The 18,480-nt window shown below is 48.3% G+C and overlaps 1 protein-coding gene across 1 annotated transcript in view; it reads right to left on the reverse strand.

Annotated features, from left to right (window-relative positions):
• Positions 1 to 764: 764 nt before the first annotated feature.
• Positions 765 to 18,480, reverse strand: part of ENPP6 (ectonucleotide pyrophosphatase/phosphodiesterase 6) — an 80,648-nt gene continuing 62,932 nt past the window's right edge. The window contains exons 7-8 of the mRNA XM_010835751.1: positions 9,519 to 9,648; positions 765 to 4,601 (exon numbers count right to left, since the gene is read on the reverse strand). Of these exons, the coding sequence (XP_010834053.1) occupies positions 4,387 to 4,601; positions 9,519 to 9,648 (345 nt within the window). The 3' untranslated portion in view covers positions 765 to 4,386. The remainder of the gene's footprint in view (positions 4,602 to 9,518; positions 9,649 to 18,480) is intronic.

Below are 18,480 nucleotides of genomic sequence, written 5' to 3' on the forward strand. Positions count from 1 at the left end.
GATACCATAAGGATGCTCCAGGAGGGCTTCCCTGGTGGTCCAGTGTTAAGACTTTACCTTCCGGTGCAGGGAGTGTGGGTTCGATCCTTGGTTGGGGAGCTAAGATCTCACATGCCTCATGGCCAAAAATACAAAGCAGAAGCAACATTGTAACAAATCAATAATGACTTTAAAAATGATCCGCATTCAAAAAAAAAAAAAAAAAATGCTCTGAGAGAGACTGAGTGTGTGAGTAGTAACGTTGGCTAGAGCCTGGACTCATACAGCCACAGAGTTCCTGGCTATTCCATTTTCTTGAAATATCCCCAAGAGGTAAATCTGTAGGGATAGAGTGTAGTTTAGAGGTTGCCTGGGGGTGGGTAGTGGGAAAGGCAGGGTGAGTGCTAACATGCTCATGGATATGGAGTTTCTTTTCAGGGTGATAAAATGTTCTAGAGTTGACTGTGGAATAGTTGCACAGCTCTGTGACCATACTAATGCCATTAAATTGATACTTTAAAAGGAAGGGTTATAAGACATGTGAACTGAATCTTGATAAAACTGTCATACTTTAAAAAAAGTAAATATGCTTAGTATATTCAAAATCTAATCTTCCTTCCTTCCTTCCACCAATCTGTCAAGTTTATAAGCTTGGGATGGAATATGCTTAGTCCATGAAATGAAGTATAATTATATTGTCACTTGGGTGATAAGAAAAGATAGCAATCCAAAAAGGAAAGGTTTGTTTGAAAAAGCACAGACAAAGAGAAAGAATATGTGCTGTGTAAGCAAGTCTCCTCAGTTTTATTTATTCTTTTTTTCATTCAACACATTTATGGGACATTTACAAAACATGTGAGGCACGACACCAGGTGCAATTTTATGATTTCAAAGCAACACATAAGCATATCTTCCATCACACAGCCCTGAGACCGAGCTTCCTGTGGTTTATAACTAGGCTGTCGAGCCTACCATCTTTCTTCCTCCTCACAAGTAGCTTACAAGAGCTGATGTTGGTCTATCACCAATCACTTACAAAGATTAAACACGTAATCACATTTGGAAATCTCTTGAGATTTACAGACATGTAAAACACTTTCATAGAAAATTCGTAAAAGAGCTGCGTGTCTTGAACAACGAGTTTGTCTGATAGCACCGTTGAGGATCTTAAACTCACGGGGATTGGGTATGGAAAAGCCATTTCACCACCAGGACTTACAGATCTGCTTTGGTTTTAGGAGGGCAGGAAGCTGACCCAGCTGGGATCAGGCCATCAGCTGGATCAGCCCGATGCCAGGCTGATGGTCCCTGAAGAGACTGGCAGATCATGAAGTTGCTGTGGGAGCCTCGGGTCTACCAAAGTCAAATCAGAACCCACCACTCCTTAGGGCAAACCCGGACCTTAGATCCATGTGACTTAAAAGTATTGTTGAAGGCCCCGTGCCAGGTCTTCAGAACCTGCATCTCCAGAAGAAGGCCAGGGATGCTGGCCATCCCAGAAGGTTTGCAAACTGCTGTCTATGACAATTCAGATGTGCTGTGGCTTTTGAAGAGCCCTTTAAAAGTAAAGAGAGTTGGGACTTTGTAAATCAGGCCTCTTGGAGGTGAGAAAGAATTCCCTGGGCCTGCTCTAATTTATGCTGAAGTCTTCAGAACGTAGTTGAGTTGGGTTCGGGTGATTCTGCATACAGGCAGGCAGTAGCCATTCATCTTATCTTCAACTTAAACATCACGCCTTTCACCTGTCTTTGGTATTTTCAGGTCAGTCCAATGAACTTCCTCCCGGAATTAGCGATGAAGTTGTAAAATAGGAGGAAAATTGTGTGTATAGTCCTAGCAAATGTTACTCTGATGGAACAAAATGCGTTTAGAAAAAGTAGAATTTTCCTTGGGAAAAGAACATAAGTTAGAACAAAAATCAAAAGAAAAAATTCTAGCTAAACAGTTAAGCCACTAAAACATATGTATTGCTTTAGGTTTAAGGGTTTTCCTCCATTCAGTGTCTGAATTTTCTTTATTAATCACCAATACTTATGATTCCAAAGTGTCTTATTCTCATTTTTGTTGTTGTTCAGTCGCTCAGTCGTGTCCGACTCTTCTTGACCCCATGGACTGCAGCACGCCAGGCTCCCCAGCCCTTCACCGTCTCCCAGCATTTGCTCAAACTCATGTCCGTTGAGTTGGTGATGCCATCCAACCATCTCATTGTCTGTCATCCCCTTCTCCTTCCTTCAATCTTTCCCAGCATTGGGGTGTTTTCTAAAGAGTCAGCTCTTTGTATCAGGTGGGCGAAGTACTGGAGCTTCAAAACCACTTACAGAGTAACTACACCTTGTCAGGCAAATGTCTGAGATTTTACTATGTAACTTGAAGATTTTAAAAATGAGTGAGGGGAAAAATTGGTAGAACAGAGTGGGAAGGACAAACTCAAGACCGTATATCTGTTCGTACCCCTCTAGACTTGGATAATCCACTTTTAGTTGAATCACTGGGTTTCTTTTAGGGCTCCTTCCTTCACATGGGAGCACAATGAGCTCCACCGCATTAATTAGAACACAGTCCTTTACAGAGAAAGACAACTTCAAACAATAGATGCTCTTTCAGTAACCACCACAGTGTTCCCAAAGCACTAATTGGCTTTCAGACAGATAACAAAGGCTGATTTGCCTTTCCTATTGACTTGAAGGTTTGCTAGCGCTTTAAAAACACATTACATAAAACCTTAGAAATCTTTTGTGAAGATAAATGTGGTATTTTTAAGCAGTGATCCTTCGCTCTCATGATTCAAGGTCTGGAGATGGCTCCCAGACTTCTTGAATCAGGGTGAGCGTAGATTTTCATTTTTTCAAGGTAAACAACACATAAGCAGAGTGTTTATTGTCTGAGGCTTTATTGTCCTGGTGAGACCTGATGTGTTGTCTTTTCTTGATGAAAAGTCTCATCTGCAGGTGGGCTTCATTTAGTGCAAACTCATTTTTAATGCAGTGATACATGTCTGTGACTCTGATCATATAGAAGTATAGGTATCCCTTGTCTTGCAACAAGATCTCCTATAGCAGACTTAGAAGACTAAAAACATTTCAACTCAGGCTCAGTGCCTCTTCTTTGGGGTTTCTTAAAAACCAAGGTCTCTGAGGTGTCACTTTGCCCAAACTGTTACCTAATCACATGGCCAAGTGGTTAGTGACTGGGATTCAGTTGCATCATGCTGAGTCTGTTCCCTGCGCTCCACCATTTTTCTTGGAATTCTGGGTCACTCAAGGGTCCACTTTGCTGTGGTTGTTGAAGAAGCCTTGCTTTCAGGGACACAGGTGCATCAAACTTATGCTCAATACGTCACCATTTCAAGCAATGGAGTGAGATTTCTGCAAGTATGTCCACACTCCTCAGCCAGACATCCCTTTCCCCACCTTTGATGATAGATGATATGTCCGGTGTTGCTGGAGTTTATGGTAGCACTAGTGGTAAAGAACCCACCTGCTAATGCAGAAGATGTAAGAGACCCAGGTTTGATCCCTGGGTTGGGAAGATTCCTTAGAGTAGGAAATGGCAACCCACTCCAGTATTCTTGCCTGGAGAATCCCATGGACAGAGGAGTCTGCAGGCTACGGTCCATGGGGTTGCACAGAGTCAGACATGACTGAAGTGACTGAGCACGCGCTCACATTCTATATGGGATCCTCTGAGTCAGCCTTCCCACAGGCAGATGGGCAGACAGGCAATCCAGTTCCTGTCCTGTGTGTTCACACCGCAAACACGCTAGGAGAAGGCTTGTCGAAGCCCGTATCTATGGTAAACTCTTTTGCTCCTCCACCCAGGGAGAAAATTTTGTGTACTCAGACTTTGGGAAGGAACCCATATCTTTCACTTTGTTCTCTGAATTCTGCAATTCTTAGTGAGTTTGACTGATGGGTGAGCCAAGCTAAGATACTCCCTTTCTGGGACTTTGTATAAGGTGAAGAAACGTCACAAGCTGGGTCAGAAATAGACAGCAGCTACTGCTTTCAAATGGGCCTCCGTTTTCCCCCTGATGGAAGGAGCTGTACAGGATGGCTCCCAGGTTTAGACAGACCCCAGACAAGAGCCTGCTTTGTGCAAAACAGAGGGACCAGGACTCCATAGAATACCCACCTGGGGTCTGGTCACTACAGCGGGAGGCCCTGTTCAGACAAGCCATCTGAGTACATCAGAAAAAAAAAAAGAAGAAGAAAATAACCTATAGTTGAACAAATGAAAAGCTAGAATTTTCCTTACCTGTAGAAAATATAAACAAAAAAAAAATCTAAAGAAATAGGGACTTTTGTGTATGGAATCATCCAAGAATAGATTAACAGTTGTATGTCTTCGCATGAATCGAGGTGGTTAATTCACCCACTGTGCGGAGTGCTGGGGACACGCCGCAAGCAGCTAGGCCAGCATCGCCAGCAGTACCAGCAGGACGGTGACCAGTGCACAGGCGCAGGGCGGGGCACCCGGAGCCGAGCTGGCTGGGTCCTTCAGCATGCACATCACCCGGGACCAGGACCCGTTGTTGGGCAGGGGGGTGACGCCTGTCACCTTGCACATGAGGTTGTAGATATCCACGACTCTGATGGGAGCGGCTCTGAAGTCGGATTTGAAATCTGAAAGGGAAAGGCAAGGAAGCAAGTCGTCAAGGCCACTCCTGGGCTGGGCAGGGAGAGAGGGGTGAGTCACGTGGCGGAGGGATTACGCTTCGAATTTCAGCAGCTCTAGGACTGGTAGATCCCCCTTGACCATAGAGCCTGGCCAAGGGATTGTGAACCTGGAAGGCGATCTGGAAGGTTCTAGGTTGTGAAAGGAAGTCACTTTCTATGGTTTACGGAGATGTGAGTATATGCTAAGTCGCTTTAGTGTATCCGACTCTTTGTCATCCCATGGACTGTAGCCTACCAGACTCCTCTGTCCATGGGATTCTCCAGGCAAGAATACTGGAGTGAGTTGCCATTTCCTTCTCCAGGGGAATCTTCCCAACTCGGGTTGAACCTACATCTCTTACGTCTCCTGCACCTGCAGGTAGGATCTTTACCACTTAACACCATGTTTCTTTGAAAGACAAATCAGACAATAAACTGATTTGTGCATAACTGTGCTTCCCTTTGTAACAACAGAACTTTCCTTGAGGACCCAAAGACCAGGTGAAGCTGCTCATTTCTGCAAGCCTCATCTTGCCCAGCTCCCCAAACCCAATTCGGTTGCATAGGTCTCTACCAGGCCACCTATCTGGCAGGGACTGGTTAGCCTGGGTGCCCCCAGCTCAAGAATGTTTCCCATTTTTCTGCCACGTGGAGGTCCCAGGACTGGACAGAACCGGCAATTGTATAGTTTTTCTCCGTGTGGCTAATGCACAAGCCACAGAGATGGTCTCCTAAGTATGTCTGGAAGATCAGTTGAACATTCTTTGGGAGCTTTTCACTAGCATATAAAGTAACTTAGCTGTGGGAACGATAAAGAAGCTGGTATTGGAGTTGGGGACCTAAGTGAAGGCTGGAAGCCATCTCATGAAGGAGAATGCTTCCACCCAGATGCTGTTCCAGACTCTACGTAGACAAAGGCCCCCGGGGGCAGGGCTGGCTGTTCACAGCACAGAAAGTAAGGGCGCTGAAGGGACCTTCTCTTTCTCCATAGGAGGCAGAAAAGATGCTGAATGAACATCATCGACTCAATGGACATGAGTTTGAGCAAACTCCAGGAGACAGTGAAGGACAAGGAAGCTGGGTGAGCTGCAGTCCATGGGGTTGCAGAGTCGGACATGACTAAGTGACCGAACAACAACAAAGAGCGAATATGAGACGTTAGTGATATTCATAAGCCGCTTCATGTTTAGGTTCCAAACTAGCGCTTCCAGAAAAATACCTAAAACTATTGAAGTTGAATTTAGGAGGGACTTTGATCCATCAATAGTGGCTTCCCTGGTGGCTCAGTTGGTAAAGAGTCTGCCTGCAGTGCAGGAGACCCGGGTTCGATCCCTGGGTCAGGAAGATCCCGTGGAGAAGAAAATGGCAACCCACGCCATTATTCTTGCCTGGAGAATCCCATGGACAGAGGAGCCTGGTGGGCTACAGTCCATGGGGTCACCAAGAGTGGGACTTGACCGAGTGACTAACTTTCACTTTTATCCATCAGTAAAGGCCCAGACATGTGCTCTTTTAGTCCCTGCATAATTTTTTTAAAAGGTAGTTTTGGGGCTGTAAGGACAAGTTTTCTATCTTAGAAAATAATCTTTATAATTGCTTTGCTAAAATGGTCACATATCCTTGATTTAAAAAGCAAAGAAACACTAACCACCACAGCGACGTGACCCAGAAGTGTCCACCCCAAATTCCGCTCTTAACGTTAACCCTGAAATTACAAATACAGAAGCAACAGAGAGGACTCTGCCACAGAGTGTGTTAGATCCAGAGCAACATCTCAAGTGATGGGTTTTGCTCATTTTGAGGTATAAAAGTAGAATTCCATGTAAAGGAGTTCACGGGCTTTACAGAGCAGCCTGCAGCCACTCACCAGCTGGATAAGCTCAGGGGGTGGGCAGAGATGCTGCCCAAATCCTAGCTGCAGGCTCCTGTCTGTGCTCAATAGATGGGAGCTGTTGATATTAATAGAAGAAGTGCCCAGCAAGGGAAGGTTCGCATTGAAAATATTTACCCCCTAGCTTATGTGAAATGTTCACTTACTTTTAGGGTAGGGAGGGTAAGGATCTGCATTGCCTCAGGGTAAACACTAATTTCAAACAAATCCAGAGCCGCCCTGGGAAGGAGAATGTAGAGTGCCAACCCTTCTCATCTGAAGGAAAACGTTAAATTAGCTGAGGATGGTGGTTACACCTCCCCAGAGAAGAGTCAGCCGCAGCTGAGGAATCAATGGCGAGGTGGTCCTGTGACGCAGAAGATTTCTCTCCCTGACTTGCTGTGGAGGTAAGGTCATCCTGCCACATCACGTGGTGGCCATGTCCCGTCACGTGTGCAGGTGGAGGTCAATAGCAAACCCAAGACAGCCGTCCCCAGCCTTTCAGACATCTCCTTCTTTAACATTTGGCAAGAAAAATTGAGGTCAAGCTCTTCTGACCAAAAAAAAAAAAAAAATGTTAGTGGATGGACTTAGAGATTGTCATACTGAGTGAAGTAAGTCAGGCAGAGAAGGAGAAATATCATATATGCTTAGTCACTCTGTTGTGTCCGATTCTTTGCAACCTCATGGACTGTAGCTCTCCATGCTCCTCTGTCTGTGGGATTCTCCAGGCAAGAACACTGGAGTGGGTCATGCCCTCCTCAAAGGAATCTTCCCAACCCAGGGATCAAACCTGCATCTTCTGCACTGCAGGGGAATTCTTTACCATCTGAGCCACTAGGCCACCTAGAAATAATGTATGATATCCCTTATGTGTGGAATCTAAAAAGAAACGATACAAATGAACTTCCTTACAAAACAGAAGGAAGACTTAGGGCAAGGTTAGATTGTTCCAATTAGGAACTGGGATTAACCAGAGAGAGCCTATCTTCCAGAATGATTTCCCCTTCACTTAGCTGGACCAGACTTCCTGACTTCTAAAGCTGTATCTGGGCAGCCGTAGCGATGCTCAGCATCCTGTATGAGCGAGAATTACCTCCAATTAATCAGGAGGGCTGTACGTTTATCTCAAAGTGCAGCTAGATTGTTATTAAAGACCTCGCTCTTAAATTTTCTTCTGCGTAAACAGTCAGTGTGTAGAGCTGTTCAATCTTGCATGCGAAGTGAAGCCAGAAACGTGATGGTTTGCGGGAGGCTGTATCTGCCTGGAAACAGTTTTGCAATTAGCCCAGTGCATTTTCATCTGGGGTCGTCTTTCTGTCTATAAAAGACTTAGGCTTTTAGTTTTAAAGGAGCATATGATGGAGGCCTTGTTAATGGACAAAAAGCTCCCCACTGAATTTCAGCTGTTGCAGCTCTGGGTACTGGGTTTAAAATTTTGGTTTGAGGCTAGATTCATTTCTGTTTTAAAATCTGCCCAAGATGCTTACTCATAAACACTCCAGCTGACAACTGTTTTGCATTCATGATCTGATTCCTCTCTTTTGGGGAAGGAGGAGGTGATGCCTTTGAATGAAAGCACCCCTGTCTCATGTTCCTCTGTGTAAAGGCCATGGCCTGGGATGTCTCCACGCTGAGCTAGCGGTTGACCTCACAGCATCCTCAAGGCTCCATCCTGAACTCAGCTGGCTTCTGAGCTCCGCAGATCTAACCTGGTGCTTGGCTAACAGGTAGCTGTTATCGGTTGACGGTATCATGCGGGAGCATCCTCTGAACTCTCTGAGGCCAATGTCGTGAACCCAGCTGTGCCCTAGAAATGCTTGCGGCTACTGGTCCTGTTGCTTGCTTAAGGACGTGGGCACTCGGATGATGTGTGGGCAATGATGTGGACCCACATGTGTTCCCTAAGCTCGGCCTCCCAGAGGCACCCGTGGAGGGGGCGGAAGTTGACACCGTGTAGCTCTCAGCAGGTTTTTTTTTGTGTATGGTTGAGAGAGTGACCCAAGGTGAATGGAATGAAGGAGGGCCCACAAGCATCTCTGTCTGGTATGTTGAGGAGGAGGGCAGGGCTTCCAGGTGTGACCTCTAACCTATCACCTGATAGGAAAGCATGGGCTTTTGTGGGCTGAAACATTTTGATCGAAACATTCAGAAAAAGGAACTTTGACTGTGGATACCAGGGTAAGCTAATAAGCTTAATGTTTAATAAGGAGTGTGGACAGCAGGAAGGAAGATGAGGAGCTCGTAATCTGATCAGCTGACTCTTGATGGTTGTTGACTGCTTTTCACTCTTTTTTTTTCTTTTAAGGGAGTGTACAGGTAGTAATATGATTGTTAGAGCGTTTGATAAACTTTTCCAAAATGTGAATTTTACAGTGCTGTATTAATTAAAGCAAATGACCAAATGGGCCCCCCTCCGCCCACCTCTCTTCCAGACCAGGAAGGCATCAGGTCCAAGAAGGCAAAGTCAATTCACACTCTCATCCTAGACACTGCAGAAGTCATTCTGGCTCATCCTCAAAGTCAGTCACAAAACTGTTTCCTAGCCTGCTGTGAGCACATCCTAGCTTCTGGTGGGCCCTAGACTGGATGACCCACACAGGGGTGGCCGCTCTAGACAGGGAGGAAGTGTGGAAGTGTCAGACCCCATGAAGCGAGCATGTTGACTCTGGGACTTGTGGCTGTCAGCAACCTGGTGCCTGATAAGCTTTCCTGGACATCAGATGGCTGTGAAGGGATGTTTTGATGAATTAAGTAAAAAATGAATCACAAACATGTGGAATACATTTTCCTCACTGCGCTTGAGATTTAAAACTTAGAGGGAGAAGTATTTGACCACGTTTGCCAAACCCAAGAAGCATTTGAAAGCAAGCCAGCCAAAGACATTTTGTGGAGACCGGCTGGCTTTGCTCAGCTTTGCTCATAAAGAGGATCCGTAAAGAAATTGCTCCAGCCTTTCCGAGCACCCTCAGCCCCTGATGCCTCGGAGGAGGAATAACTAAGATCTTGCCTACCAGGTCCAAAGGCCAGGAAGATGCCCCTCATGGCTCTGAGCTCGTTGTCATATCCGTGCCAGCCCCATTGCCAGCCTTCTGGCTTGCGGGTGACGGTGCTGTTCATCCAGAATGGAAGCGACTCTCGATTCTGAAATCAACAAGGCATTGACATCACCCTGTGACCAGGCCAGGGTGTGAGCGAGCATCGGGTTCAAACTACCACCCACCCAGCGCGGGGCTTTCCTGCCCAGGGGTCTCAGCCAGGGTTGTCCGACCTCAGCCGGATCACTTCTCACTCCAGGTAGCTCGGACCTTTGGAGGTGTCCCGTTAAATTGCCAGAGAGCCCTAATTCTGAAGGTCTCTTCTTGCTCTGGGCTGAACTGTGCCTCGTAATCAGTTTCAGAGCCACTAAACATAGCGTGTCAGAGACAGAAGGGATGTGAAAGTGTACCTGTGGTATAATAAAAAATAGAGTTGGCCTTTGTCCCAGGTTCCCTGGCCCAGAGCACCTAAACCCTTGGAATTTCCTGAGTGCTGAGGGTGTTTTGTTATTCGTGATGAGTCCTGAGTTCCCATACCTGAGTTTATGCTAATGGGATGGGATGATCTTTGGGTTGAGGGGCTAGATAGCTTCAGGATGGGGGTGCTGGTCACCAGAAGAACCAAGGGGAGAGTTAGAACTTCCAGCCCTATCCTCTGATCTCTTAAGACTGAGTTCAACCATGTGGGTAATGATTTTGTTACCTGAGCCAACACAGTGAGACCCCACATAAACCCCCAGGAACAGCAGGGTCCGGGGAACATCTGGATTAATGAACACACAGTGATGGGAGGCCGGTGCCCCGACCTGGGTTCTCGGCGCCCCTCACCGCCACAGCGTGCCCTGTGCCTCTCTTCCATTTGCCTGCCCCTGTGTAGCATCCTTTATAAGAAGATTGTAATCGTGAGCGTAGCAACTTTCTGAGTTCTGCGATTCATCTCGGTGAACTATCAAAGCCGAAGGCAGGTGGTGAGAACCCTCAGATTTATGGCCAAGTCAGACACAAGTGTGGGCAGCCTGGGGACCCAGGACTTGGGACGAGCATTCAGATGTGCGGGCCATCTTGTGGGCCGGAGTATGGGTCTGCTCTAACCTGGGGTGGTGTCAGAGTGGAGTTGAAATGGTAGGACACCTGACTGCTGTGGAAGAAATGTTGCTGGCAAACACAGAGGCTAATGGAATCGCTTCATTTTTCTAGCCCAGCCTCGGAAGCCCAGAAGCAGCGAGCCTGCACCACCCCAGGGGCCCCTCCCCTGGAGGAACCACCCCTGTCCTCGTTTGTCCAGCTCCACCCCGGAAGTCCTCCTCTCCACTGAGCCAGCCTTTGAAGATGAACCCATGTTCCTCTCCTCCACGCCTGTGGACCTTCATGTCCTTTGACCATTCTTCAGTTGGGATGGCTTCCAGACCTGTCGCTGCCCTGTCACCCGTCTTTTCTTCAGAACTAAATTTCCCTAGATTGTAGCAGCTTACTTGAGAGACAGCAAAGCTCACAGGAGGTTTTGCAAATCCCGAGGAGACTGTAGCCAGTTGGACACAAACCGAGCTCTTTGAGGCGGACTAAGCCTTCATTCCTGACAGTCCGATCGTCTTCTGGCTCAGCAGGGTTTAATATGACAAGTTTTCCAAATGCAGGAGGTAGAACTGACTAGTTGTGATGAATGCGTGGAAGCAGCACAGCTCAAGGACCAGGGATTTACAGGTGGGCTTCCCTGGTGGCTCAGACAATAAAGAATCTGCCTACAATGCAGGAGACCTGGGTTCAATCCCTGGGTTGGGAAGATCCCCTGGAGGAGGGCATGACAACCCTCCAGTAGTCTTGCCTGGAGAGTCCCATGGACAGAGGAGCCTGGCAGGCTACAGTCCGTGGGGTCGCAGAGTCGGACACGACTGAGGGACTAACACCTTTGCAAGACTTGTAACAGCACATGTATGCTGTTTTGTGTGATGTGCGGTTCACCGAGAGCCTCCCCCGACATCCACTTAGGTGTCAACACCTCCTGCTGCAGACGGTATTTTTTTTTCCATTTTGGCGCAGAGTGGTTAAGTGACACTCTTAAAGTCACAGAGCTGTTGGGAAGCAAGGCTGGGCCTGGAAGCCGGGGCGTCAGTCTCCTGGTCTTTGTGCACCTTCCAGAGCCCCACAGCCAGAGGTCACTGCAAGGCTCCTACAGCCTGTCCCTTGCCGCTTCATTCACTGAGTGGCAGCCAGGATGGAGACGAGATTTTGAATAGGATGGGGGTTAAATTCCAGTTTGTTGCTTTCCAACTCTGTGATCCTGGGCAAGCTGCATAACTTGTCCGAGCTTCAGCTTCCTTGCTGGATGTGACAACACCCGTCTCAGAGACTGTGAGGGATAACCTGACTGTGTCCTAAGCCCGACACACAGTAGGTGCTCAATAAATAGCCGGGGGCGGTCTCCAGATGCCACCGGCTGCAGGGTGAGGTGCTCGGGGCTTGTGCAGCAGGGTTGAACCCTCCTTTGCTTATTTAGCTGTCATATCACATCGCATGCCTGTCCCGTCTCACCCCATAAATCGCTCCCTGGCACTGCTAACTTTCCAAATTGCACTGTTTCATTGACTCTCTGTTTCCTCAATTTCCATCCCTCCTTCTCCAGCTGTAGCTTGTATTTTTCCACGGGAATATATTTATTAACTTACTGCATTTCTGGTTTATACCCTCTTTTGTTCTTTGTGGTCATGCTCACAACACATGCCAGCTTAGCTTCGTTTGCTAATTTTATGTGCTGCTCCCCTCCCCACCCGTCTACAAGGCAGTGATTGCTGAAGAACTAGGTAGGATACATCACTAGTGGTGTCACTAATCATGAGTCCCATGGGACACATATGTCCCACGGGGAAGGGACAGGTGGAAGGGAGGTGAAGCCTGCCTGATTTGAAAATTCCAGTCTAACTTCCACATGCAAACATACAGCAACGAGGCATCTCAGCCCTGAAGATGACGGGAGATCTGTATGATCGCAAGTAAAGCCACTGGTGTTTTTGTCAACATGACAAGTTGCTCTGGTGAAACAACTGTTCTTGCTTTTTTTTTTTTGAAACAACTATGTTTACTGATTTTAAAAAGTAATAATAACCTGGCTAGTTATGTGAGAAGCTAAGTGATTGAACGGATTATGTGACATAATCAGACTGAGTGGATTACATGACATAATCTAATTACATGACTTAATGAACCGCAAGAAGGGGAGTTGATGAATTTTTCCCTTGTCCTTCCTGGTGGCTTTTACTGATTCACTTGGTCCTCTGTCTCCTCCCACTCCCCTTCCCCACCCCAACATTATCACACCAGTGCGGGCCTGTGCAGTCATGTAATGCACACCTCACACGTGCAGCCCTGCTGGTGAGGCGCTCCACACCTCCCACATCCCCAGGCTGGGGGGTCCTCAGGTTACTGGTTGAGGAGCCTCCATCCCTCCTGAACTTCCCAGGTCCAGGGACCCCCACACAGCACCACCTAGCGACATCCTGGGGTGCCCGGGCCCTCCAGATGAAAGCGTGTGTGTGTGTGTGTGTGTGTGTGTGTGTGTGTGTGTGTGTCTGAGCTGGGGCAGTGTGGACACAGAGGAGTCCCTGCGAGGCCCGGGAACCTTGCATAGTGACTGCATGTGGGAAGAGCATGAGAGGGAAGCAGCGTGAGGACTCTGGAAGGAGTGAGGCAGTTTCTCTAGGAGGTTGTGCCAGTTAGAGGGGCGGACCAACCATCTTGGTTTGCCCAGGACTGAGGAGTTCCAGGGATGCAAAAAAAAAAAAAAAAAAAATTATGACTGACCTGGGCAAGCCGGGACAAGTTGGTGACTCTGTAATGAACACTTTCTTGGCAAGTCAAATAAAATCTTTGCTGAGTGTCATTTGTCCAGCACCTTCTGGTACCCCTCCTCTGTACAGGGGTGGATAGCAGTGCCAGGACCCCCCCCCCATTTATGAGCCCCTAAACTAGCTCATTGTTTCTAATGGGAAGGACCCGGAAACCGTTCCCCAGGAGGAACACCGAGGAACAGCTGTTACTGTGTTTATAGACGTATGTTCTCGTATTTGCTGCCTGCCTTGTATGTTTGATGCCTCACTCCACTACCAGCTCACCACCAAACGCCTGCCAGAAGCTTGCTGAGCTGGGGAAGCCAGGCGATTACTTGTGAGATGAGTGTTTTGGTTTCTAGACTAGGTCTTTGCCTCATTCATCCGTAGCGTCAACAACAACCACAAAGTAGCCTTCACTGTCTACCCCCCAGATCAGCAGACCAGTTAATTCGGCCCTTGCCGGGACCCATGTCTCTGACTCGGCATTTTTGGAATCCTTTCTGGAGCTGAGCTGAGCTGTCGGGGGTGGGGTGGGGGCACAGTCAGAAATGGGGGCGGCGCTGGGAAGGAGGGTCAGGGCGACAGGAGTGATGGAAGGCCGGGGAGAAGCAGAGGGCGGCCTGGACAGTCTGCAGTCACTGCTGTCTGTCTGTGGCTGAGGCACTTGCTTTGGTGAACCGTCCAGCATTTACTCACTTCGCACTGTTGCATCTGGAGACTGTATTATTAGCACGTGCTGTTCTCACCGGCTCCTTTCCATTTCCCCTGGGTGCAGATCAGAAAATAATAGCTAAGCCACAGAGAAAATGATTCTTGAGGAGGCAGGAGGGTAACCAGGTCTGGGAAAACATCTGGACGTCAGCTCTTGCTTCACACCCCAAAGTGACTTCTCCCGATGGCTGAGGAGGTGGAAATCCGTCCTCCGTGGGTTCCGTTCCCGACCACAGGTGCTGGTGGGGGCCGTGTCTGCGTGGCCCTGGATGACCTCCTCTCCCGTCTTTCCCTGGAAACATACTGTCTACACCGCTGGATCCCAAGCCTGGCTGTGCACACAGCACCCTGAGTTTATCCCGAGTCTCACTTTGGGTGTTTGGGTTCGCAGATGGGTAAGGTGGCAACTCTGGCTATTTAATAGTCATCCCCTGGGTGGCTGGGATGCATCGTCCGGCCTGGAAACCACTGGGAGTCTTTCACCTGGCATTTGTCCTGGGCTTTGTTCAACGATTATCTGTCCTTTCCTAAGAATGCTTCGTCTTACGCTGGTTGCCACGCTGAGTCTGTGTTTCAGCCGCTGTGGGTGCAGGGTCAGGCTCGGAGTCACTCACACGGGGTGCTTTCCAAAGAGGAGTCGTGGCGGCCGACTGGCTTTCCCCAATATCGTTGGCCGGCGCCAGGTTCACTGATGGTTACACATCTTGAACGCCATCCCTCATGTTAGCCCCTGAAAGTGTACTTCCTGCTGAGAAGTGGGGTCAGGGACCCGAGTGTCCCCTCCTTCTCTCTGGATGAGGCCTCTCACCCCGTGTCTAGGGTGCTGGGGAACAAAGGTGAAATCAAGTCCAATTAAAATCAGTAAGTAACATGTGAACCCCTAAGGTGTGTGACGGGCCTAATACAAATGAAATCAACCTTATTCCCTTAGGACAGGGTTGTAACAGGAGCTTCCCCTGCCCTCCACAGTGCAATAAGCTCACAGCATCTCAGGCTGGAAAAGGCACCCGGTGATGTCTCAGGAGAGGCCTCAGTCGGGACTCTTGTGGAAGGGAGCACGGTTTGGCTGGCTCCGGGGTTTTGCTGCCAGGGTTAAGGTCGAGCTAGGGGACAAAGCGCCGTGTCTCAGGCTTTGTGGCATCACCATTTTAAACCCTTCTCCCAAGAGGCTTCCTGTGGGGTGACTCCTCAGAGCCCTCGGGAGTGGTGGTCACAGACCCTCAGACGTGTGTTTATCACACTGCTGCGAAAACAAGTCCCCCCAACTGTTTCTCCGTCTTAGAGGGCCTCCTCTTTCTAAAACCAAATTTAATGTCTTGGGCCCCAGGCCCTGCTCTCACCCTGGCAAGCCCACTGCCACGCACAGCCTCGTTCTGGAAATTGGGAAATGCCAGAGATCAGGAACAGCAGGGCCCAGAGGCGGCAGAATTCCTCGAGAGAAGAGCTGGAGCAGGGCGCCCAGCGGGTGAGCTTCCTTCTACTTCTTCTTTCCCTCAAGATCATGCTTGCTGAAGCCCGCCGAGGGTGAGGAGGGCATCCCGTGCCCTCCGACGGCTTACGGCGATGACCCTGGTCGCTGCCAGAAGGCAAGCAGCTTCCAGTTCCCAACACAGGCATCCTGGACCTCCAGCACCTCAGGCCCGCAGGAAACCGCTCCAGCTGACGCTAAAACTCAGAAGCTGTGCTCTCCAGCTTGTCTTGATTTCCCCAAGTATTTTGGGCCCAGGGCCTAACTGCCGCTCAATCCCAGGCCTGAGAATTGAGCCTGGCATTTCATATCCTTTGCCAGTTTTTGAAATAAATCTTTCCTCGGGAGACCAATATGGGCCTTTTTTTGGAAGCTGAAGCCTGCATTTGCTGCATTTCTCTCCATGCAGATGAGAGTCCGGAGGATCCACAATGCAGCTCCACGTCTCACAATTTTTCACCAGCTTCTGGCCACATTTAGCCGCCTTTCTGAGTGCGGTGTCATGAGGGGGACACTGTCCAGGAGAGGCCATGGGAATCAGCCCCTGAAGCTGAGTGGGGACCGGGGACAGCTGAAGTGTCCGCCCGTCCCTGGACTCCAGCTGGGGGCTAACTGGGCCAGGACAATGACCACTGGTGGTTTCAACACCTTTTCTCTGTTGAAATCTCTTCTAGGGCTACTAACAATTAGCCCAGGTGAAAGGCCTGACTTAGCTTTCCTCTCTGGGTACTTAGTCACTGATTTATTAGCCTATAAAGTAAACAATTTGTCAAAAAGACCTTGATGCTGGGAAAGATTGAGGGTAGGAGGATAAGGGGATGACAGAGGGTGAGATGGTTGGATGGCATCCTTGACTCAATGGACGTGCGTTTGAGCAAACTCTGGGAGGTAATGAAGTACAGGGAAGCCCGGCGTGCTGCAGTCCATGGGGCTGCAAACAGTCGGACAGGACTGAGCGACTGAACAATAACAACAAGTAATCAAGAACCAACTGTCTCTATTTATGAATTAATTTCTTAACTTCGTATTCCACAAACAGGTACTGAGTCTCTGCCGTGTACCAGGTTCCACAGAGGAAAACCCAGGCTAGGATGCCACAGACCTGCCCTCAAGGAGCTTCCACCCTGGGAAGCATCACTGGGCCTGCCTGCTGAGGGTCTTTGGACCACACTAGACATTGTGACAACTCCAGTGGCTTAGTGGGTGAAGAATCTGCCTGCAGTGCAGGAGACGCAGGAGACGTGGGTTCAATCCCAGGGTTGGGAAGATCCCCTGGAGGAGGGAACTGGCAACTCACTCCGGTATTCTTGCCTGGAGAACCCCATAGACAGAGGAGCCTGGTGGGCTACAGTCCAAAGGGTCAAAAAGAGTTGGACATGACTGAGCGACCATGCCTGCACACAACCTGCCCAGCCCCTTGCTAAGTGCCCCCTGGTGGAGGGATGGATGGAGAGCATGGGTGGATGAAAAGATTTGTGGGGAAACCCCATGGGCTGGGGCTGGGTAAATGCGGCCACGTGCATGGCTCAAAAGCTCCAGTGACGATGTGACCCTTGTCTCCTGACAAGGACATGCAAAGAGAGGGTTTACAGAGCATGGTGACCAGGTCTTAGAGAGACAGATGGGCGGAGGTACCATTTAGGAAGCCCGGTTTCCATGCTTAAAGAAAGGAGCTTGGCAGGTATGACTGGCTGGGGCTTAACCTAGGCAGGTGGTCTGGGTTTTTTTTTTTTTTTCTTTTCTGCTGCTTCGTGGTTAGTCTTCTGGGAAAATGAACACATTCAGCTTCCTGCCCCTGTAGGAGAGGAGGCCAGAGAAGGTACTGGCACTAGTTGGAAATCCACTCTGTATATTAACTCTCACAATGAAAAACAAACTGTGGGAGCCACTGGGCAGGGGGCCTTGCTTTTATTACGTCAGGATAATGGTGCCATTCCAGGTGACAAAGTCAATCTGTTTCCCTGCCTTTATCTTTTTCAGTGACAGCTCTCCAAGCAACCGTTAAAAAAAATAAAAAACAGAAAGAACTCAATGGGATCTTCCTGTTGGAGCAGCTGCCTAAGAGCCAGCAGAACTTAAGTCGGTGGCAAAAACTATATGGGAAGAGCGTTTTTGCCAAGGAAACCAAATCTTGCATGTTTATGGGATGGCGGTTGTAGGGAAAAAAGGAAGGAAAGATGGGATTCTGTTTTATTGGCCCCAACCAGCAGCAATTTGTCCTGACTCAGCTGTTTTCATATTTAAGCCAGAAAGAAAAAAAAAGGCTCCTCTGCTAGCCAAACCTAGACTCAGAGCAGCTGCTTTTAAAGCTGAGAAACTGTCCCGCTGCAGATGCAAACCAAGATCCCTCGCTGGGCACTGGTACGGAGGTTACAGAGCAAACACAGCATTCCGTCACCACGTGCGGAGAGATTTTGCAAATAAGAATGGGGTAGATTAATAGTCCTGGCCCAGAGCAGCAACAGGGGCATAGAGTGACGTTTTCAATTCTCTGTAGTCAAGTAAGTTTAGTAAACAGCAGGGAGATGTAAAAGAAAAAAAAAATCTAAGCAGGGAAAGAATGGGTGCTCGCTTCTAGGATTTTTCAGAAGATAGAGCAAAATCCCAATATTAAATCTAAGTATCAGAAATTAAAATTAGAAACTATAACTTAAAATTATAATTTATGAATTATAAAATTATAAATTTTAACTAGAAATTAAAATCCTTAGATTATTAAACCTAAGGACCAGAGATTATTATTTTCATATGTGAATCTTGAAAATAAAAATCTGTAAATTTGAAGACAGTAAAATGATTAAGATATTCAGTCTAGGAAACTGCTACTGCTACTGCCAAGTCACTTCAGTCGTGTCCGACTCTGTGCAACCCTATAGACGGCAGCCCACCAGGCTTCCCCGTCCCTGGGATTCTCCAGACAAGAACACTGGAGTGG

Source organism: Bison bison, unplaced genomic scaffold, assembly GCF_000754665.1.
Source record: "Bison bison bison isolate TAMUID 2011002044 unplaced genomic scaffold, Bison_UMD1.0 scf7180017864050, whole genome shotgun sequence".
In the NCBI taxonomy this organism is placed as follows: Eukaryota; Metazoa; Chordata; class Mammalia; order Artiodactyla; family Bovidae; genus Bison; species Bison bison.